General features: G+C 45.8%; 1 protein-coding gene across 3 annotated transcripts in view; it reads right to left on the reverse strand.

Annotated features, from left to right (window-relative positions):
- soga1 (suppressor of glucose, autophagy associated 1) overlaps positions 1-24110 on the reverse strand; it is a 133064-nt gene that overhangs the window by 22555 nt on the left and 86399 nt on the right. For 2 of the 3 annotated variants that reach the window (XM_047364786.1, XM_047364773.1), the window contains exons 9-11: positions 10989-11292; positions 10586-10813; positions 3911-4048 (exon numbers count right to left, since the gene is read on the reverse strand). In XM_047364786.1, the coding sequence (XP_047220742.1) occupies positions 3911-4048; positions 10586-10813; positions 10989-11292 (670 nt within the window). The remainder of the gene's footprint in view (positions 1-3910; positions 4049-10585; positions 10814-10988; positions 11293-24110) is intronic. The other variant, XM_047364780.1, reaches the window with a different exon arrangement.

A 24110-nucleotide genomic window follows, 5' to 3' on the forward strand; every position in this document is an offset into this window, starting at 1 on the left:
CAGCCAGGGTCAGGGTCGACGTAGGGTCAAGGTAGACCTAATATATGTTACTTCTACAGGTACATGAAAAATATTTTCCTCCTTACAGATTTCATTTATTTTTCCTGCACTGCCAGAAATAGAACCTGTCTGTCATCATGAAGTAAGCTGAAAGGTCTAAAAAAGCAACACATTGTTCCCACAGTGGTGACCCTTCCCAGGCCGACCTACCAAAATTAGTCCAAGGGTGCATCAACAACTTATCCAGGAGGTTACAGAAGAGCCCAGAACATCAGAAGTAGTGAATAAAATAAGCTAAAGTCCAATTCCAGCTTTTTGTTGCATTCAGTGAGCCGCAGATGCAATGTGAGTCTTTATTATGAATACAACTATGAATAAATATGACTTTATATACATATGTATCCGTAAAACTGCAAATCCAAACACAAACTAAACATTAGAAGCTGCAGGTTTTAGAGAGAATATCGAAGTAGAAGAATACCTCTGTGCTGTCATACCAAAACATGCTGAACAGATGGACAGAACAGATTTACTTCTGTATGGCTGACCCTGAAGCTAAGCACTAAATACCAATTTCTGGGTGTCTGCCATGTTCTGTTTATCGTTGCCCTTTACTTAGCTGTCTCTTTCTTTTTTATTTTTGTGTCCCTGACCTATTCACCCTCGTACTGGTGAATAAAGACACGTGCGGGTCCCTGTTGCCATGGAAACACAGCATTAAAAAGGTCAAGCAAACAACGGTCTATTCTTACTGTTGGTGCCAAGGCTTGACAGTGGGGTCCCTGTTTATTTTGTTTACAACGCTATGTTGATCAAATCAGTCTGACACTACAGCATCACACCAAGACCTCTCAGCTAACGCAAACATTGTTCTGCCGATGCTTTTGAAAAGGCTTCAATTCACAAGGTTACAATATCATTGAAATTATTTTAGATATGTAATATGTTATCATAAAAAAGCAGCAGTTGAAATAAACTCCACCTGAAGTGTTTTAGCAGCTTATTGTGCTCTAATGCTTGATGGAGAATTGATCACCTTAGTCGTAACTCTCGTTGATTTTCCAGTGTTTGGAGTTTGAATTGAATGATCTGTTTCCTTCGTGCTGTTTATGTTCTTCAGTTGCTGTTAGTTTAGTTTTATTCATTGTAGTTTAGGTGCATTATTCATGTTTGTGTTTAGATGTTTCTGTCACTTCCCTGGACTCCCTGCTCATCTGTGTTAATTAGCCTCTCTCCATTAGTTGCCCTGCATTCTCCCTGTCAGCAGCTGCTCCATATTTCTCCCGATTAGCCCCTTGGTTCAATGGTCCATTCTCTACCCTACCTCTGTATTTATACCTTCTGGTTTTCATTGCTCACCACTCGAACCTCCTCTTAGTCACCTGATCCATGTTACTGCTTTCTATATTGCTCCATGTCTAGAATCTGCCTGTATTCCACATCTTGTTACCACTTGTGAGTCTAGTGGTCTTGATTAATAAGTTACTGTTCAACTCACCATGCGGCTCCCAAGCTGTCCGCACTTTGGTCCTTCAAAACCCCAGCCAACCTTGATGCTCGTTATGAGTTACAGTTTTCACCCACAAAACGGTTTCTTGCTATTAAATTGATATTGAAAAATTATACTTTTGATCTCCTTAGTTACCTTTGCAGCAATGCAATTATGGGCACTTTGTGAACAATTAATGCAAAACAACAATGCTAAAACTTTGCAACTTTTAAATATTAAATATGCCAACCAGTGACTTTATGCTCCAGTGAAAGTATGTTTATTTTTGCTAAAAGGGGTACGATGCAGTTGTATTTGTTTGGTTTTCGATGGAAATTAGGACAACCATCCACATGGAGGAGATGCTGCATGGGCAGCCAGGGAGGAAGCAGTCAGCAGACACACAGAATATTGTGAGCTTGAAGGCTGAGGCTGGGCAGCACAGTTGCTAGGTGGGCATGGCGTAAAGCGGACCTGCAGGAAACAATTACATCACTGCTTTTTTCTGCTAATCTTCACGCCTTGGATTACAGCTATTAATAGTGGAAGGTACGTATGCAGCATGTACATCCACAAGTTAGAGAATCCTGGGTTTTTGACTGTCTCCAAAGCAAAGTGTCTCAATTCATCAGAAGGTGCCGGTAGTGCAGACAGCTAACATCTTTCAGTCTGCCGCAAAACCTGTATTGTGATGTCTGGTGGAGTCAAAATCTGATCCAGTGATAAAAGTAGTGGGGACTGCCACCGCTGAAGGGACAATACAACGGTTTGCTGCAATGTAGACTAAAAACAGATAAGTGGACAGATGTTGCTGATGAAGTCAAATTCTTCTATAGGCAAGTCCCACTGCTGTTTGTACGTGAAGAGATGTGACAACTGCTGCTCCCTTTCAAACTGCTGTTTAATCTCAAAGTAAAACTACTTCATTAGTGTGATCTGAACAAGAGAAGGTCAATGTTATTTCACAGGATATTTTGGATGGACATAAATGACAAAGAAAATACTTTTTGCTTCTTTGGAAACATCAGTTTTAAAGAAGAAAACAGACTATCAGAATAGATTAGGATTTACCCAAAGATTTTAGCCACAGGTCAGATACACTGTATTGCCAAAAGTATTGGGTCTCACCACCAAATCAATGAATTCTGGTGTTTCAATCACTTCCATGGCTACAGGTGTATAAAGTCTGGTGTGAAAAACCTTGACTGGCCTGCACAGAGTCCTGGCCTCAACCTTCTTGAGCACCTTTGGGATGAATTAGAGCAGAGGCTGCAACTGTGGTATTTTCATCTAACTATGAACACACTCCTAAACCTTGTGGAGCATGTTTTTTCAGGCAGCTGTGGCTCAGGTGGTAGGTGTTCATCTTGTAACTGGTGTGTTGACGGTTCAAACCCCTGTTATGTCGTCTCAGTAGTTGTGTCCTTGGGCAAGACACTTCACCCAACTCGCCTGCAGATAGTTGTCAGAGGTGGGGCCTGTTTATGGCAGTCTCAATTCTGTCAGTCTGCCCCAGGGCAGTGTCTAATGTCACTCACCACTGTCAGTGTGTGAATGGGTGGATGATTGATTGAAATGTAATGTGCTCTGGGGACTTGATAAAGTGCTATACAGGCCATTTAACATGTTTACAGAATAGTTAAAGTTGGGTCCATCAACAAATTGAACCTAATAATTAAGAATAGGATGTCATGAAAGTTCATGTACATGTAAAAGTAGACAGACAAATATTTATATTGTTGGTCAATATAGTGTATGTATAGATCCTTGTCACTATGTTGACTGTGATCCTGGACACCATGCTGACTGCTCACAGAAACAAAACGAATTGTCAATTTTGCCTGAGGAGGAGGAGTATTTTCACCAACTCTCTCATCAAGGGGTCACCACAGCAAGTCATTACAACTTGCACATAGACTTGACAAGAGTTTTAACACTGGATGCCCTTCCTGATGCAACCAGGTATCAAACTTGGGTCCCCTATATCAAAGACCTGGTCTTACCCTGCTACACCAAGATGGCACTAAATCATAGTTACCTAAACGTGTACTGTACTCCTGGGTCTGAATGTTCACCCATTGAGAAACGGATTTGCATGCTCTTCTAATTATACAATTTTGGTGTATAAATTATCTTGTCTAATTAACATGAAATTGTATATCTTTGGAAAATTAAGTTCACCTCAGAAAATCTTGTATTTTCACAATGACTGTTTGTTTAGCTAAATGAAGTATTACACCAGCCAAAATTTTACGTTTATTTTTGTTTGTGGAAAGCTTGGCAAAAAACATTGGTTTTAGTCTCCAGTTGCAGCCCGGTTAAAGAATGATGTCGGCTTTCAGCCAAGCGATGCACTGAAGCTGACACATCGGGTCTCCTGTATGAATTTGTTTCCGTCGTGTTGTTCATGATTGAGCTTACCGCAGGATTATCCATCTCCATCTCCTCTTGTTCCATCTGGCCGGCTTCCTGATTCTGCGCTGCGTTGCTGGCGGATTGGCTGCTCTGGTGAGTTTCATCCTTCTCGTTTGGATCTGATTGGTCCCTACAATCAGGCTGCTGCATGCATGGGCAAGTTAATGACGAGGAAAAAAAAAGAAAACACACAAACAAAAAAATCATAGAGAAAAGAAGTAGAGATGGGGGAGGAGACATTTCGGGAGAAAAAAAAATTGAAGATGAGAGAAAACATGACAACAATAAGAAAAAACAATACAACCAAAATGGTGTCCATCACTGAGACATCAGGAAAACTAGAAAAAAAACAACAACTTATGGGCCTCACAAGACAAAGAAAAGGATGTAGAGAAGGAAGAGCTTGGTCAAAGAGGAATAAGAGAGTGTGGAGAAAAGAAGGAAAAGGACAATGGAGGGTAGGATGAATAGCTGAGAGGCAAGGAAGAAATTTAAATAGAACACAGAATAGTGCAACAGATGGGAGTACAAGGCAAAAATGGGAATGAGATAACGAAGGGAACGGAGGGAAACAAGAAGAAAAGAAGGAGTGGAAAGGGAAAGAGAAGGAGTAAGGCAGTTAGGATGAAAGGTCAGGGCAAAGGGCGAAGGGAGTAATAAGATGTCGAAGAAGAGAGAAACGAGTGACGTGAAGCAAAAAAATGACAAGTTGGAACAAGGGATGTGAGAGGTGCAAGTAGAGGTCAAAGAGAAGCAGGGTGAAAGAAGGAATGAAAATGAAAATGTGTGAAAAGTGGCAAAAAAGGGATTTGAAAGGTGGAAGAGGAAGAAGCCAAGTGCAGAAATCGATTGGATATGGCGCCCGTGCAGACAGGAGGAGGAACAAGAGAGGGAGGACAGGGTAGGAGAGATTGGAGGGGTTGGAACTGGCCTCTAATGGAGTATTGTCACTTGAAACTAATAATTATTTAATCACACCTTCCTCAAAACGGATAAATTAGACCAGATAAGAATAGAAAAATTATTTTATAAGACATGAATATTTTCTTATTAAATCAGTTGATCAAGTTCTAAAGGTCTCCATCTTTAGCTCAATGAACAAAAAAACTGTTAAAATTTAATTTCATTGTCTAACGTTATGGAAAAATTTCAATGGATTCTCATATTTTATTATATTACATTACCCAGAGACAAAGTCTAAGAATAAGATAGCTGTTGGGACCCCAGCCATGGGGACAACATGATGGGCCAGTAAGAACTTTTCTGGAACTTTCAAAATAAATCGCATTAACCTACTCACAGCACAACCAGAAACGGGGCAACAGCGGACTTCCAGTGACGTCACTGTCCGAATAAAAACCCCGTTTTTGCAATAAACTGACCTTTTCCACGCAGGTCCCCAGCGGAACTGGATGGAGGGACACAGCGTGCTAATGTCTCTTTGCAGGCAAACAGACATAACTCTTCAAACTGGATCCAAGAGTGTCATACGATCACGCAATCATATGCACTAAGTTAGGTAGGAATGAACTGCTGTTTGTGTATCCGGTATTCATTCATGAACGGGGTAATTAAGGTACAAGCGTATCTTGACTTTTCTCTTTGAGGTCTACAGAAACAAACTGTGTTCCAGAGAGTTCCCAGCAGAGACCCTGTCTCTACAACGCCGAGTGGAGCCATTTTCCCGGTCTGAAGGAAAGACAACGGGACTGCATCACCGTGGTTACAGCTGTAACGTGCAGTTGTCCGACAGAGCGAGCAACCCCACCCCACAGCTACAGAGGTTAGCTGCAGTTAACCCTTTGTTCACTGAGGATGCTTTCTTCAACTTCGTCGCCCCAGACAACTTTTCCTCAGCACGGTTCACGTAAGAGGTTGTGTTTTGGGCAGAGAGAAGTAGTTTAGAGTGAAATAAGCTAAACATTTTCATTTTATGATGTTTGGTTTTGTTTGTGTTGAAAACTCAGCCATCTTAGTGCTAGCAGATTACCTGGTCAGCACGTGCTCAGTTTGTGCGTTCTGTGTTTGTGTTTTTTTTAAAGGGGGATTTTAAACACAGAAGATCAGCCATAACGCGCCGTCCACGCTTATGTATTTTATCTGTTTTATTAGTGGTATTTTAAAGGTATGTGTTTGATTCTGATGATAAGCTATAAGCTTATTTTGTTAGCTTCAACCGCTAACAGCTAAGAACACGTGCTTGCCTGCTAAGATCATATACCCAAAAAGGTTGTTAGTTTTCAAGCTAGGAAATAATATTTCCCTAAATACTATTTTACTAAACTTGATAACTAAGCAACACAATTAAGCCTATTTCTCAAAGACTTGGTTCTTATTTAAAATATTTCCTTAAATATTATTTTACTATTTCCTTAATAATATTTCTTTAAACATTATTTTAATAAATACAGGCAGCTAATTAAACACTGTTGAGAATTGGTCATCCAGAAGGTTGGTTGTATTCAGCAAATCATTCTTTAAAATATTATTTTATTAAAATAATATTTGATCTGATCTTGCATTGTGAATGGTTGATTAAAGTTATACCAATTATTGCTTAAGTTAGTTCCAAGACTAACTTAACTTCACTTCCAGATTCTTCAAGATAATCCTTGGTTCTAAAACATAAATAACATTGCATGGTTATGTTGCATCACTCTTTTGGTAATGGCTTTCAGCCATGTTTGATCAACTTGTTTATATTGTACATAGCTCATTAGTCTTCCTTATTCTTTCATTCTGCTTGGTAGTTTAGTTGGATTGTTTTCGCATAGTAAAGTGTTTGTTGATTGAAATATGTTTGACTTGAGTTAACTTATTTTGTTAATAAATTCTTGTATTTTAAGAAATTGTGTGAATTCATTGTATGTGTGTACAGAGTTTTGCTGTTCAATAATGTCAGAACTTGGCTCATCCCTTTCGATTTTGTCCTAATACCATCGCCTTACTGGGCCGGTATTCACAGGACAACCCTTAACAGACCGAAATATTATTTAATAAAATATTAAAGTATTAATATTAAATAATATATTCATATTCATAATCACAATATAGCCATCAGTAAAACTATACAAATGCTGAAAAGATCATTTCAAATCTCTGCTGGGTTCATTGAACCTCTTGCCTCTTTTATTGAATTCTAAATTGACAATAATATGGTTCCAAATAAATAATAAAGGAGCCATAGAGTAAATCAGTAAAATCACTGACAATCATGTTGCCAGAGAAAGAAGGGAGTAGGGGTTAGTTTATAATATATCACAACAGTTGTAGTCTATGAGTCCTCCTGACTACTTTCAATAAGATATGGACATAGAGTGCTGTGGCAAGTTAAATGTATTGCACATACTCATCTGTTTTTTGGTGGTGATGCGCTACATACAGGAAACCCCTTAATCTACATCATCTCATTCAGCTGATAAAAGCAGATTAAAATACTGATATTTCCTCCTCAACAGGGAGGCTGAAACTGATGATGAAGGCGCATAAACCTCACAGGGAAATTGTGAAGAAATATTAAAGTACAGATACTATACGATAGCCAAGAAACCAGCAAGGAAAATGGGTTAGAAAATGGGTTAAGACTCGTACTCGTCGTCATCCGCTTTATCCGGGACCGGAGACGCCCAGACGTCCCTCTCCCCAGACACCTCCTCCAGCTCCTCCGGGAGGAGCCCAAGGCGTTCTCAGGCCAGCCTAGAGACATAGTCCCTCCAGCGTGTCCTGGGTCGTCCCCTGGGCCTCCTCCCGGTGGGACGTGCCTGGAACACCTTCCGAGGAAGGCGTCCAGGAGGCATCCGGTATCGATGCCCGAGCCACCTCAACTGGCCCCCTCTTGATGTGGAGGAGCAGTGGCTCTACTCCGAGCCCCTCCCGGATGGCCAAGCTCCTCACCCTATCTCTAAGGGAGTGCCCGGCCACCCTACGGAGGAAGCTCATTTCAGCCGCTTGTATCCGGGATCTCGTCCTTTCGGTCATGACCCAAAGTTCATGGCCATAGGTGAAGGTAGGAACGTAGACCGACCGGTAAATCGAGAGCTTAGCTTTTCGGCTCAGCTCCCTCTTCACCACAACGGACCGCCACAGTCCATTACTGTGGCAGCCGCACCGATCCGTCTGTCGATCTCCCGCTCCATTCTTCCCTCACTCGTGAACAAGACCCCGAGATACTTAAACTCCTCCACTTGAGGCAGGAACTCCCCTCCAACCTGAAGAAGACAAGCCACCCTTTTCCGGTCGAGAACCACGGCCTCGGACTTGGAGGAGCTGATCTTCATCCCAGCCACGTCACACTCGGCTGCGAACCGCCCCAGTGCATGCTGTAGGTCTTGGCTAGAGGGGGCCAGCAGGACCACGTCATCACGTCACACTCGGCTGCGAACCGCCCCAGTGCATGCTGTAGGTCTTGGCTAGAGGGGGCCAGCAGGACCACGTCATCTGCAAAAAGAAGAGACGAAATCCTCTGGTCCCCAAACCAGACCCCCTCCGGCCCTTGGCTGCGTCTAGAAATCCTGTCCATAAAAGTTATGAACAGGACCGGTGACAAAGGGCAGCCCTGCCGGAGTCCAACATGCACCGGGAACAGGTCCGACTTAGTGCCGGCAATGCGAACCAAACTCCTGCTCCGCTTGTACAGAGACCAGATGGCCCCTAGTAAAGGGCCCCCGATTCCATACTCCTGGAGCACCCCCCACAGGGCATCACAAGGGACACAGTCGAATGCTTTCTCCAGGTCCACAAAACACATGTGGACCGGTTGGGCAAACTCCCATGAACCCTCGAGTACCCTGTAGAGGGTATAGAGCTGGTCCAGTGTTCCACAGCCGGGACGAAAACCACACTGCTCCTCCTGAAGCCGGGGTTCGACTATCGGCCGGACACTCCTCTCCAATACCCTGGCGTAGGCCTTACCAGGGAGGCTGAGGAATGTGATCCCCCTGTAGTTGGAACACACCCTCCGGTCACCCTTCTTATGTAGGGGGACCACCACCCCAATCTGCCAATCCAAAGGCACTGTCCCCGTCCGCCACGCAATGTTGAAGAGGCGTGTCAACCATGACAGCCCCACAACATCCAAAGACTTGAGGTACTCAGGGCGGAACGTTGAATACATCCCTGGCCATGGGGTCCGCCAGACGTTCCCAGCAGACCCTCACTATGCGCTTGGGCCTGCCAAGTCTGTCCGGCTTTCTCCTCCCCCAGCGGATCCAACGCACCACCAGGTGGTGATCAGTGGACAGCTCAGCCCCTCTCTTCACCCGAGTGTCCAAAACATGCGGCCGAAGGTCTGATGATACGACAACAAAGTCGATCATTGACCTCCTGCCTAGGGTGTCCTGGTGCCAAGTGCACTGATGGACACCCTTATGTTTGAACATGGTGTTCATTATGGACAATCCGTGACTAGCACAGAAGTCCAATGACAAAACACCGCTCGGATTCAGATCGGGGAGGCCATTCCTCCCGATCACGCCTCTCCAGGTGTCACTGTCATTTCCCATGTGGGCGTTGAAGTCCCCTAGCAGAATAATGGAGTCCCCGGGAGGGGCACTATCCAGCACCCCTGACAGGGACGCCAAGAAGGCCGGGTACTCCGCACTATCACTCGGCCCGTAGACTGAAATGATAGTCAGAGACCTCTCCCCAACCCGAAGGCATAGGGATGCGACCCTCTCTTCCACTGGGGTAAACCCCAACACTAGACGGCTGAGCTGGTGGCAGATGACGTGGTCCTGCTGGCCCCCTCTAGCCAAGACCTACAGCATGCACTGGGGCGGTTCACAGCCGAGTGTGAACCTACACAAAAATTAGGTTTTCTAAATTCAGGTCCTTGAGACCCTGGGGGATCTAAATCCAGTGAGAAAGGGGCCTAATGCATATCTCTTTGACCAGTGATTACTTCTACAACATTTATAGCTCTTGCAATTTTAGAATCTTATTGACTTATTGACTGCTACATGTACATTATTTTTGTAGATTCAGATATAGATCATCAATTGCCATTACACAAAGGAAACAAGAACCACCACATGAAGAGAACCAACTAAGACTCATGATGCCAAACTCAACTAAAGATATACCTCACAATTATAATATGAATGGACACAGTTGCACAGTCCCATCAGTATGAACTAGGTGTGAAACTGATTAATCCGAATAAACAGTATTTTATAACCTCTCTATGTCCAGGCAACTGGCTCCATTTGAGGCCCTGTGCAGCATTTAAACACAGGTTAGGAGGCTTTAAAACGGCATGCAGAGGACATGGAGAGTTTTTTTACGCTGGCAGCTCAAATCTGACTAAACTCACGACTCTGCAAAGGCAGAAAAGCTTAACACAATTTATAGTTCAGTTTTCCATTCTGCATAATAAATACTTAAAATTATTCATTTGGATTAACAGCAACAATTAAATGTTTTTGATATGGCCAGGAGGTTGCTGTAGATTTGAGCATGCTGTGTAAATTAATTCTTCATTGTGCAAAGAAACTGAAACAGAAAGCATGATAGAATGGGACTGAGAGTGTTGTTGGCCAAAGCAATGTTTAGGCAGTAAAACAATAACAGACCAACAAGAAAGAAACTAAAAAAAAAAACATATTTTAAAAATACACAAGTCCTAAAATTAAATAAACTAATGCAAAACTGTGGTAGGAAGGACTGTGCTTCCTGTATTTTTACCTTTCCCTCTGCTTTGTTCTCCTGGTCATCTCCGGAGCAGGGGATGGAGGTGCAGGGTGATGCTGGAGGGGAGGCCCCTTCCACATGAGCATCTCTCCCTCCTGTGGGAGGTGTACCCAGACTGTCGACCTGCTCAACAAAGGTCTGCAGCTGGGTGTGCAGGGCCTGAAGCCTGCTGGTCAGAGCACCAACCAGAGGTCGGTCAGCCAAATCAGAGAGCTCTGAGATCTAGGGAGCAGAAACGGCAGCATTCATTTGTCAATACTGGTGGAAAGTGTGAGCATATAGTAGTGTAATTAGATAGATTTAAATAATAAAGTGTCACATTGGAAGTATCCTGCACATTATCGGGTTCATGTGACGCTTTCAGACTTGAGAAACAGAGCAAACAAAGGATGTGTACCTGGCAGTGAGGCTGGGGTTTCTCCAGGTCACATGGCTCTGCTGCCTCATTGCTACAGACCTTGTGATACAACGAAGGGGAGGAGGAGGACAGGCAGTTAGACTCGGGGGAGGTCAGCAGCTGTATAGCAGTGGAAACCAAACGAGCCTGGTCCCTCATGGCCAACAAGGCATCACGGTCCTTCTGCCCCAGGCACCCAGAGAGTGAAGTGGTTGCATCAGAGTTGTCCTCAATCTTCTTTTTTTGTTCATCTATCTCAATAGCATCATTCTCACCACCTACTGGCTCTTTGCGATGGGGTGGGCTAATAAAAAAACAAAAAACAGAGATACCTCTTTTACCGCCTACATTGTCTTTACTAAAGAAGATTTGTGCATCAAAGAAATTGTAAAAGAAAATGTGACTAAAACTAAAGAGGTCATTTGTAACTCGGTTTCTGCATGTTGGCAATGCTGTTAAATTTCAAGTTGTATGAAGTGTCTTAAGGATAGAATTTTACCTTCTTCTATCTTGTTGTTTTCCTTGTGAATCTTAATTTTTAACTTGCTTCAAGTTTTTTAGCTGCTTATTGTCGGGGTATGGGAAACTTGTTGCCTGCTGCTTACTGTGCTTACTCACCAGATGGCGCCGGAGCTCCTTGAGGAGGTGTGCAACAGGTGTCGCTCATCATCAATCAGGTCCTGAGGTTTAAAAGGAGCGAGCAGTCAGCACTTTGTTACCTGAGTGTCTGCCAATAGTGGTAACTTACTGGCCAAGTTAAGCTTGCTTAAAACTCTCCAAAGAACTTACCTTTGTGTGTACTCTTCCTCAGGTCTTCCTGACCTCCAGGTTCCAGTCTCGGTGTCGTTCCTCTGGCAAGATCCCAAGTATTGCTGACCTTAAGCTCCCTCGCTTACTAAGCTCCAGCTGTCTGACTCCAAGCTCCAAACCTCCAAACAACCTGCAGGCGAACCTAGTTCACCCTCCAATGTGAGTACAGAATCCGCCACCAACTGCACTCACCTCACTCTGTCGTCGTCTATCCTGGAAAGGCAATCCAAGCTTGTGTTCCTCCAAGCCATTCATCTGAGGATTTCAAGTCCTACCTGCACAACAGACCTCCGCCAACCTCCCAGGCTCCACTTCATCTTTTCCCCCTCTGAAGACTTCCTTCAGCTCCACTCCGTCAGCAAACAAGATCTTCAAACTTCTAAATTCACCTGTGAATACCTCATCCACTTACCTGTTCTCCCTCTCCATACAGCTGGTGTGCTTCCAGTCCCAGGTCCATTACCCGAAGTTATCTGTTAAAGGAAAATAAACTGTTAAACCTTTTCCTATCTCCTGAGTGTTATCTGCATGTGGGTCAAAGCAGTTAAATTTACCATGACAGAACACTCAGGCTCAGAAGACCCAGCAGATTCACTCAGAAGAACCTTATCAGATCATGGTCATCAGATTCACTCCCATGATAATACTCTCCGTTCGCTCCTAGAAAGTCAAAGGCAAACCAACCAGCAGCTCGAGCAGATGGCGACTCTATTACAACACACTCTGAATAGCCAGACATCGCTGATGACAGGTGGCAGTACCGAGTCCCCGGTCTCACAGCAGCTTCCGCATTCCAGAGACGTCACTTCCGCAAACCCGGAAAGGGTAAAGATTGTGGAGGATTCCTCCTACAATGCTCACTAGTTTTCAACCGTTCACCTCATTCCTTCCCACACGACGATGTCAAAATTTCATTTATTGTTGGGTTACTCACAGGCAAGGCCCTTAGATGGGTTGAGGTTTGATTCTCCAATTACAATCAGTTCAGCTGCACCTATGAGCAAGTCATTCACGAATTTAGACAAATTTTCTCTATTGAGACAGACCAAACCAATATAGCCTGCCAATTATGGGCCTTGAAACAGAACCATCGATCAGTACCGGAACATTCATTTCGAATCTTAGCCGCAGCCTCCGGATGGAATGAATGTGCTCTAAAATTAGCATTTCTTCTGTCATTGAATGAATCACTGAAGGATGAGTTAGTTGTTTTGGAAGAGCCTAAATCATTAAATGATTTAATTGCTCTGGCAGCTAGAATTGACGGATGGATTCGGGAAAGGAAAAAGACCAGAACGGAGAGATTTGCTGTAAAACCCAACGTACCATCCACTTCATCCACCCCCAGTCGGCCTTCTCAGAACACTTCCATGTCAGAGCCCGAACCCATGCAGTTGGGACGGACTCGTCTAACTCCTGTGGAAAGGCAGTAACGAAGAGAATCAAATCTATGCTTCTATAGTGGTTCACCTAATCATTTCATAGCCGCTTGTGATGTGCGGCCAAAAGAGGGGGTCCGCAACTTTAAAGGGGAGGCTGGTGGACCAACGAATAGCCCCGCAATCCCCTCAATTGATTCTTCTGGCAACTTTACTGTTTCAACATGATTCACTGGAGGTATCTGCATTGATCGACTCAGGAAGTGAACAGAATCTGATTGATCATCTGTTAGTAAAACAAGCCGGTATTGAAACTGACCCTCTCCAACTTCCGCAACGAGTTCAGGCTCTAGATGGATGGACACTTCACAAAATAACTCACAGAACCAAACCTCTGGAGGTTGTTCTTTCAGGTAATCACAGGGAGTTTATTTCCTTTTTACATTTTCCCAGTCTCTCAATCCCCCTTGGTGTTGGGTTTCCCTTAGCTGTAGCAGCATAATCTCCAGTTAAATTGGGCTGAGTGCCACATAGATTCCTGGTCGACTAAATGTTTGTCTTCTTTTTTACAGTCAGCCGTCTCCCCTAAGACATCTACCCCGGTGAGCAAAGACAACGAAGTCCCTTACCTATCTCAAGTCCCAGAAGAATATCATGACCTTAGACAAGTATTTAGCAAAATCAAGGCTCAATCATTACCACCACACCGTCCTTATGATTGTGCTATTGATCTACTTCCTGGAGCACCACTGCCTACCAGCAGACTTTACAATATTTCGAGTCCTGAGCGAGAAACCATTGAGAAATATATTCATGATTCTTTAGCCGCAGGCATCATTCACCAGTCCACGTCACCATTGGAGGCAGGGTTTTTCTTTGTTGGAAAGAAAGATGGAACGTTACGACCCTGTATTGATTACTGGGGGTTAAATCAAATCACCGTTAAAAACAAATACCCTCTACCTCTCATCTCATCAGCTTTTGAACCGGTCCATGACTCAACAGTGTTTACAAAACTTGACCTCCGTAATGCAAACCACTTAGTCAGAATCTGCCAAGGAGACGAGTGGAAGAAAGCATTTAAAACTCCACTTGGTCATTTGGAATACTTGGTAATGCCTTTTGGTTTAACCAACGCCCCAGCAGTTTTTCAGGCCCTTGTAAACAACGTCCTTAGAGACTTCCTGAACATCTTCGTCTTTGTTTACCTCGATGATATCCTAATCTACTCCAAGAACCTCTCTGAACGTCGTCATCACGTGAGGCTTGTACTCCAACGCCTACTAGAAAACAGACTTTGTAAAAGCCGAGAAATGTGAATTCCATCAACCATCTGTTACTTTCCTTGGGTTCATCCTCGAGGGTGAGCAGGTTCGCTCAGATCCGAAGAAAATAAAAGTCGTCATGGAGTGGCCCGTTCCGGAGTCCCGCAAACCGCAAACAGCTGCAACGGTTTTTAGGGTTCGCAAACTTCTACCGGAGATTCATCAGAAATTACAGTCAGACAGTTGCTCCCCTCACTGCTCTCACCTCTACCAAATCAACCTTTAAGTGGACTCCGGAAGACAACACCGCATTCCTTTCCCTAAAGGAGAGGTTCTCTCAGGCACCCATTCTAGTCCATACCGACCCCGCAAAGCAGTTTATCTTGGAAGTTGACGCTTCGGACTCCAGTGTGGGAGCTGTTCTATCTCAAATATCAAATCCAGTTAACAAACTTCACCCATGTGCCTTTTTTTCCCGCAGATTGTCACCAGCAGAACCAAACTATGATGTTGGGAGACCGTGAGCTGCTTGCCATTAAATTGGCTCTGGGGGAGTGGCGCCATTGGCTACAGGGCGCAGCTCACCCTATTCTGGTATGGACTGATCATAAAAACCAGGCTTATTTACAGACAGCCAAACGTTTAAACTCTCGCCAGTCTTGCTGGTCTCTGTTTTTCTCCCGTTTTAACCTAACCATCTCTTACAGACCAGGTTAAAAAAATATAAAACCAGACGCCCTCTTTAGACAGTTTTCCTCAGATGATGTGAAACAGGAACCAGCACCCATCCTTCCTCCCAGTTGCACTGTTGGAACCATCACATGGGAGATAGAAGATCTGGTGAACCAGGCCTTGAGATCTGAACCTGAGCCTGGTACAAGGACCTCCCAACCGTACATACATAGCTTCCTCAGTCCGACCCCAGGTAATTCACTGGTTCCACACAACTAAATTCTCTACTCATCCTGGAGCTAGTCGCACCACAGCTATTGTCTGCCGAAGATTTTGGTGGCCCTCCATGCACAATGACATCAAGGAGTATGTGCAAGCGTGTACGATTTGTGCTAGGAACAAACCCACAAATCAGCCACCTGCGGGGTTACTCCAGACACTCGATGTACCTAAAAGACTGTGGTCCCACATCTCCCTGGACTTCGTTACAGGTCTTCCCAAGTCACAAGGTATGACCACTATTTTAACCATCATTGACCGTTTTTCAAAATCATGCCATCTTATTCCACTCAGAAAACTTCCCTCAGCCTTCCAAACAGCTCAACTCTTAGTGAAACATGTTTTCCGCCTACGTGGCATTCCTAAAGACATCCTGTCGGATCGGTGTCCCCAGTTTACATCACAAGTCTGGAAACAATTTTGCTTGGCCCTGGATGCTAAGGTCTTGTTGACTTCTGGTTATCACCCACAATGGACAGTCTGAGAGGATAAATCAAGAGCTCGAGACTGCACTCCGTCGCCTCACCTCCGCCAGCCCCTCTGATTGGAGCAAGTACCTTCCCTGGATCGAGTACGCAAACAACTCCCACATTTCTGCTGTAACTGGCCTATCATCTTTTGAAGTTTCCCTAGGCTATCAACCATCCCTGTTTCCATCTGACAAGAAAGAAATAGTTGTCACATCAGTTCAACACCACATCCGTCACTGTAAGCGCATCTGGGACTCCGCCGTACAAGCTATTCACTGCGGCTCAGAACAAATGCTTTGCCGACAGGAGATGCAGACCTGCCCCCCAGTATCAGCCTGGCCAGAAGGTTTGGCTGTCTTCATGGGACGTTCCTTTAAAATCTATGTCAAGAAAACTCTCCCCCACTTTATTGGTCCTTATGTCATAGACTCTGTGATCAGTCCCACTTCGGTCCGTCTTCGTCTCCCTTCCAGTCTCTGTATTCATCCCACTTTTCATGTTTCACAGCTCAAACCCATGTTTACCAGTACATTCTGCCCTCCAACCAAACCCCCTCCACCCGCCCGGGACTTGCAGGGGCACCCGGCCTTTTCAGTCCTAAGGATCATGGAGTCACGTCGGCGAGGTAGGGGTTGGCAGTACCTCGTCGATTGGGAGGGTTACGGTCCTGAGGACTGATCTTGGGTGCCCCATTCTTTCATTTGTGACCCTTCTTTGATATCTGATTATCTTGCTTCTTTGGCTTCCACTTCTTCTGGGCCGCCAGGTGGCGGCCGTTGAGGGGGGGGGGTAATGTTTGGGTCTGGGAAACTTGTTGCCTGCTGCTTACTCTGCTTACTCACCAGATGGCGTCGGAACTCCTTGTGGAGGTGTGGAACAGGTGTCGCTCATCATCAATCAGGTCCTGAGGTTTAAAAGGACCGAGCAGTCAGCACTTCGTTGCCTGAGTGTTTGCCAATAGTGGTAACTTACTGGCCAAGTTAAGCTTGCTTGAAACTCTTGAGTTTTTTCTCCCAAGAACCTACCTTTGTGTGTACTCTTCCTCAGGTCTTCCTGACACGTCACCAGTGGGGGCGGAGACACTTATAAATGATCTTTATAAACACTCTGGCCTACATCACATCCTAAATTTCAGGAGATTTGGCATGCAAGGCTCCCTGTGGCCTTATATATGCCAATTGACATATAGACATGCCAATTGACTGCTTCTGCATACTTTGGACTTCATTTGTTCTGCACTAGAACCGAATACCTTGTTCCATAGATGTTAATGTGCACCAGGCTGAGCATTTCCTCCAATTTTACTCCAGGTGGTTAACGTAACTGGGACAACTTAAAGGTCTTTCGTACCACTTTTGTCCAGTTAAAATAGAGCTTCTACGCATTCTGCATCCATGAGTGTAGTTGGGTGACAGTTGGGCGGGGTTTGGCATGAACTAAATGTGCAAAGGATTGATTTAAAAGGGTTTGCTTCAAAAGGAGCAAGTTGACGAAAGGGTATTGAATGTTACAGAGAACCTGGGCAGAACTGTCTAGATGTAGCATGTAACCATATTGATGGCAAATGTGGTGCATGGTAATTGGTAGAGGGAAAAACACCTGACTTTGTCCACAGATAAGCTTTGATGACAAAATGGTAAAATAAAATCAATAGTAAATATTGTTTGCTGCTGATTGTAGATCCATATAATGCTGGAATTCATAGACACCCCAAGTCAAGATGTGCAAAAAGCTTCAAAATAAACATACCTTTTATGGTCGTAAACTATCTTCATACTAAAATTTAGCAAAATCCTACTTTTAAATCAACTAAATTTACTTTGCAAAATTAGCAGTTCATTTACCTGCTAATTTTGAAAAATGCCACCAAAGTGGGCTGTACCAAGAGACACTAAGGAGTACGGCCAAGTGTAGGGGTTGAGAGAGGGGGTTAAGTGAGGGTGTGGTCAGGAGGAAGAGCAAAACCGGTAGCTAGTTTAATTTGACATTGAAACATGGAGAGTGAGCAGAGCGACGCTGGTAGTTTCGCCACGGATAGATCTTTTGGGGTGGAGGATTTTTTATCGTCCTCATTACTGGTGGTTGAGGGCGGCTTTTTGGAGCCCAGTGGGACTGAGCCACCGGCGCTGACTCAACAATGCCCGAAGACAGCGCTGCTGAGGCAGTGGAGGACAGAATGGGTCCAGTTTCTGAGTGGTAAAGTGATGTTAGCAGCATCAGTGCCAACATGGGCTAATGTTCAAAGCAGTGACAAACTTTCAGAAAACTTACATTTACATGTAGATTTATATTATCTCAAGTAAAGCATATGATCGAAGGTATAAAGCATAAAACGGTATGATCAATGCTTGCAGTTACAACTCCTGAGTCGCAACGTGGGCGGGTCTGAGTGAGATGGTGTTATACATGATTGTGGGGCTGTGAGGTGTACCAAGCTGTACCGTTTGAGCCAATAGAAAAATTCATCTGCAGGAACCACCATTCAACTCAAAAAGGGCAGCATTAAAAGGGTTTTAAGACAAATATTGCAAAATTAAACAAGTTTACAAGAAAATGTACAAAATTGCACAATAACATAACGATAACACCATTAAGGCCCAATTTATACAGTTTATCTGCAAAAAAAAAAGTTGATTTGGCATCTAGTTCCACTTACAATTTATACCAATGAGAGTGTTTAGGAAATTTGAATTAGACATCCATGACATCTGGGGTGACTGGGGTGGACATTTTGTATAACAGAGAGGCACATTTCTCCTAGTCACTCTTCAAAATACAGGTCCTTCTCAAAAAATTAGCATATTGTGATAAAGTTCATTATTTTCTATAATGTAATGATGAAAATTTAATATTCATATATTTTAGATTCATTGCACATTAACTGAAATATTTCAGGTCCTTTATTGTCTTAATACGGATGATTTTGGCATACAGCTCATGAAAACCCAAAATTCCTATCTCACAAAATTAGCATATTTCATCCGACCAATAAAAGAAAAGTGTTTTTAATACAAAAAACGTCAACCTTCAAATAATCATGTACAGTTATGCACTCAATACTTGGTCAGGAATCCTTTTGCAGAAATGACTGCTTCAATGCGGCGTGGCATGGAGGCAATCAGCCTGTGGCACTGCTGAGGTCTTATGGAGGCCCAGGATGCTTCGATAGCAGCCTTTAGCTCATCCAGAGTGTTGGGTCTTGAGTCTCTCAACGTTCTCTTCACAATATCCCACAGATTCTCTATGGGGTTCAGGTCAGGAGAGTTGGCAGGCCAATTGAGCACAGTGATACCATGGTCAGTAAACCATTTACCAGTGGTTTTGGCACTGTGAGCAGGTGCCAGGTCGTGCTGAAAAATGAAATCTTCATCTCCATAAAGCTTTTCAGCAGATGGAAGCATGAAGTGCTCCAAAATCTCCTGATAGCTAGCGGCATTGACCCTGCCCTTGATAAAACACAGTGGACCAACACCAGCAGCTGACACGGCACCCCAGACCATCACTGACTGTGGGTACTTGACACTGGACTTCTGGCATTTTGGCATTTCCTTCTCCCCAGTCTTCCTCCAGACTCTGGCACCTTGATTTCCGAATGACATGCAGAATTTGCTTTCATCCGAAAAAAGTACTATGGACGACTGAGCAACAGTCCAGTGCTGCTTCTCTGTAGCCCAGGTCTGGGGAATGCGGCACCTGTAGCCCATTTCCTGCACACCCCTGTGCACGGTGGCTCTGGATGTTTCTACTCCAGACTCAGTCCACTGCTTCCGCAGGTCCCCCAAGGTCTGGAATCGGCCCTTCTCCACAATCTTCCTCAGGGTCCGGTCACCTCTTCTCGTTGTGCAGCGTTTTCTGCCACACTTTTTCCTTCCCACAGACTTCCCACTGAGGTGCCTTGATACAGCACTCTGGGAACAGCCTATTCGTTCAGAAATTTCTTTCTGTGTCTTACCCTCTTGCTTGAGGGTGTCAATAGTGGCCTTCTGGACAGCAGTCAGGTCGGCAGTCTTACCCATGATTGGGGTTTTGAGTGATGAACCAGGCTGGGAGTTTTAAAGGCCTCAGGAATCTTTTGCAGGTGTTTAGAGTTAACTCGTTGATTCAGATGATTAGGTTCATAGCTCGTTTAGAGACCCTTTTAATGATATGCTAATTTTGTGAAATAGGAATTTTGGGTTTTCATGAGCTGTATGCCACAATCATCCATATTAAGACAGTAAAAGACCTGAAATATTTCAGTTAGTGTGCAATGAATCTAAAATATATGAATGTTAAATTTTCATCATGACATTATGGAAAATAATGAACTTTATCACAATATGCTAATTTTTTGAGAAGGACCTGTAGAACATGTGTTTCAAGTAAGAAATAAGTGTGTTGACCTCCACCAAATGAGGAAAGCGGGTCAAGAAAATCCCTGCTGGTCTAAAAGTGGCCATATCTACAGGTAGAGCAATAATTAAAACAACTAGAAGAGTGACAAACAAGGCTGGATGTAAACCCAAGAAAATCTTCCCATTGAACTGTGGAAGTGCAATGGGAACCGCCACCTTAACGTGGTGGAGGGGTTTGAGTGCTTGAATGATCCTAGAGGCTATTTTGTCTGGGGTTTAAATGCCCCTGGTATGGTCTCCCATGACAAACAGGCTCTAGGTGACGGGCAGACAAAGAGCGGTTCAAGAGCCCCTCATGACGACTATTAAACCGAGGCACGTGACGTCACCCGGTACGGCGGAGCCGGGGTCCCACCCTGGAGCCAGCCCTGGGGTCGGGACTTGTCTGAGAGCGCCTGGTGGCCGGGTTGCTCCTTGCGGGACCCGGCCGGGCCAAGCCCGAACAAGAGACGCGAGGCCATCCCCCAGTGGGCCCAACACCTGCAGGGGGAGCCGTGAGGGACTGGTGCAAAGATGATTGGGCGGCAGACGAAGATGGAGACCTCGGCAGCCCGATCCCCGGATGCTTAGGCTGGCTCTAGGGACATGGAATGTCACCTCGCTGGGGGGGGGAAGGAGCCTGAGCTTGTGCGGGAGGTCGAGAGATATCGACTAGAAATAGTCAGGCTCGCCTCCACGCACAGCGTTGGCTCTGGAACCCATCTCCTTGAGAGGGGCTGGACTCTCTTTTACTCTGGAGTGGCCCACGGGGAGAGGCGGCAGGCTGGGGTGGGTTTGCTTGTTGCCCCCCAGCTCAGCCGTCTCGTGTTGGGTTTACCCCAGTGGATGAGATGGTCGCATCCCTGCGCGTTCGGGTTGGGGACAGGTCTCTGACTGTCGTTTCAGCCTACGGGCCGAGCGGTAGTGCGGAGTACCCGGCCTTCTTGGCATCCCTGTCAGGGGTGCTGGATAGTGCCCCTCCCGGGGACTCCATTATTCCGCTGGGGGACTTCAACGCCCACGTGGGAAACGACAGTGACACCTGGAGAGGCGTGATCTAAATCCGAGTGGTGTTTTGTTACTGGACTTCTGTGCTAGTCACGGATTGTCCATAATGAACACCATGTTCAATCATAAGGGTGTCCATCAGTGCACTTGGCACCAGGACACCCTAGGAAGGAGGTCAATGATCGACTTTGTTGTCGTATCATCAGACCCTCAGCCGCATGTTTTGGACACTCAGGTGAAGAGAGGGGCATAGCTGTCCACTGATCACCACCTGGTGGTGAGTTGGATCCGCTGGAGGAGGAGAAAGCTTGGCTTGGCAGGCCCAAGCACATAGTGAGGGTCTGCTGGGAACGTCTGGCGGAGCCCTTGGCCAGGGATGTATTCAACTCCCACCTTCAGGAGAACTTTGACCAGATTCTGGGGGATGTCGGAGACATAGAGTCCGAGTGGACCATGTTCTCCGCATCTATTGTCGATGCTGCTACCCGTAGCTGTGGCCGTAAGGATTGCCTGTTGCGGCGGCAATCCCCGAACCTGGTGGTGGACACTGGCAGTAAGGGACACTGTCAAGCTCAAGGAGTCCTATTGGCTGTGGTTGGCCTTCGGGACTCTTGAGGTGGCTGACAGGTACCGTGAGGCCAAGCGTGCCACGGCCCGGGCGATGGCAGAGGCACAAATTTGGGTCTGGGAGGAGTTCGGTGAGGCCATGGAGAAGGACTACCGGTTAGCCTCGAAGCAATTCTGGGAAACCTCAGGAGGTGGAAGCAGTGCTTTGCCAACACTACAGTGGGAGTGGGAGGCTGCTGACCTCAACTGGGGACATTATCGGGCGGTGGAAGGAGTACTTCGAGGAACTCCTCAATCCTGCCATCACGCATTCCCTGGTGGAAACAGAGGTTGGGTACTCGGGGTTGGACTCTTTCATCGCCCAGGCTGAAGTCACCGAGGTGGTTAAAAAGCCCCGCAGTGGCAGGGCTTTGGGGGTGGATGAGATCCGCCCGGAGTACCTCAAGTCTCTGGATGTTGTGGGGCTGTCATGTTTGCCACGCCTCTTCAACATTGCGTGGCAGTCGGGGTCAGTGCCTCTGGATTGGCAGACTGGGGTGGTGGCAGCCTCCCTGGTAAGGCCTATGCCAGGGTATTGGAGAGGAGAGTCCGGCCAATAGTCGAACCTCGGCTTCAGGAGGAGCAGTGTGGTTTTCGTCCCGGCCGTAGAACACTGGACCAGCTCTATACCCTCTACAGGGTACTTGAGGGTTCATGGGAGTTTGCCCAACCGGTCTACATGTGTTTTGTGGACCTGGAGAAAGCATTCGACTGTGTTCCTCGTGATGTCCTGTGGGGGGTGCTCCAGGAGTATGGAGTCGGGGGCCCTTTATTAGGAGCCATCTGGTCTCTGTACAAGTGGAGCAGGAGTTTGGCTTGCATTGCCGGCACTAAGTCGGACCTGTTCCTGGTGCATGTTGGACTCTGGCAGGGCTGCACTTTGTCACCAGTCCTGTTCATAACTTTTATGGACAGGATTTCTAGGCGCAGCCAAGGGCCGGAGGGAGTCTGGTTTGGGGACCAGAGGATTTCATCTCTTCTTTTTGCAGATGACGTGGTCCTGCTGGCCCTCTCTAGCCAAGACCTACAGCATGCGGTTCGCAGCCGACTGTGAAGTGGCTGGGATGAGGATCATCTCCTCCAAGTCGTGCATGGTGCACGACTGGAAAAGGGTGGCTTGTCCTCTGTTGGAGGGGAGTTCCTGGCTCAAGTGGAGGAGTTTAAGTATTTTGGGGTCTTGTTCACGAGTGAGTGGGAGATCAACAGACGGATCGGTGCGGCGGCTGCAGTAATGGGGGCGCTGTGCCGGTCCGTTGTGGTGAAGAGAGAGCTGAGCCGAAAAGCGAAGCTCTCGATTTACCAGTCGGTCCACGTTCCTACCCTCACCTATGGCCATGAACTTTGGGTCATGACCGAAAGAACGAGATCCCGGATACAAGCGGCTGAAATGAGCTTCCTCCGTAGGGTGGCCGGGCACTCCCTTAGAGATAGGGTGTATCTCTAAGGGAGATACACATCCACATCGAGAGGAACCAGTTGAGGTGGCTCACGCATCTATACCGGATGCCTCCAGAACGCATTCCTCGGGAGGTGTTCCAGGCACGTCCCACCGGGAGGAGGCCCAGGGGATGGCCCAGGACATGCTGGAGGGACTATGTCTCTCGGCTGGCCTGGGAACGCCTTGGGTTCCACCCGTAGGAGCTGGAGGAGGTGTCTGGGGAGAGGGACGTCTGGGTGTCTCTGCGGTCCCTGATAAGCGTAAGACGACGAGTACGAGTATGAGTACACTGTGGAAGGGTAAACCTGTAAAGAGAACCACACCAAACAAGCATCTTCCAGCTCTTCTACCTCAAGTGTCCATAACAACCATTAGATGGTAAATACATGTTAAGGCTACGTGATATAAAAAACATTAGTCCAGACATCTTCAGTCTTTACCACAGCTCACTCTGAGCTTTGGCATCTAGGCCAGTGAATCTATGTGCAGTGTTGGAATGACGAGGGTTAATAAATGACACTTTAAGTGTAATCGCTTTCCAAGAAATGCATTCATGCAATCCTTTGTGATATTTGAGATTTTGCTCACACTGAAATTTTGATGACAACTGAGATTCCACATATTATGTGCCCTATTACAAGCCAGCTGATTATGAGGGGGCAATAGCTGAAGCTTGCTAAACTTTACTGGAACCCTCACTGGAATTTTGTGCTGTGGTCCAGCTTTTTGAAAACAAATGCACAAGTGGGGTCTTGCGTGTAAAAAAATGGATGAATATATGAAAAAGCACCTCATGCCAAATGTAAAATATATGGTGGAGGA

This window comes from Girardinichthys multiradiatus, chromosome 1 (genome assembly GCF_021462225.1).
Source record: "Girardinichthys multiradiatus isolate DD_20200921_A chromosome 1, DD_fGirMul_XY1, whole genome shotgun sequence".
In the NCBI taxonomy this organism is placed as follows: Eukaryota; Metazoa; Chordata; class Actinopteri; order Cyprinodontiformes; family Goodeidae; genus Girardinichthys; species Girardinichthys multiradiatus.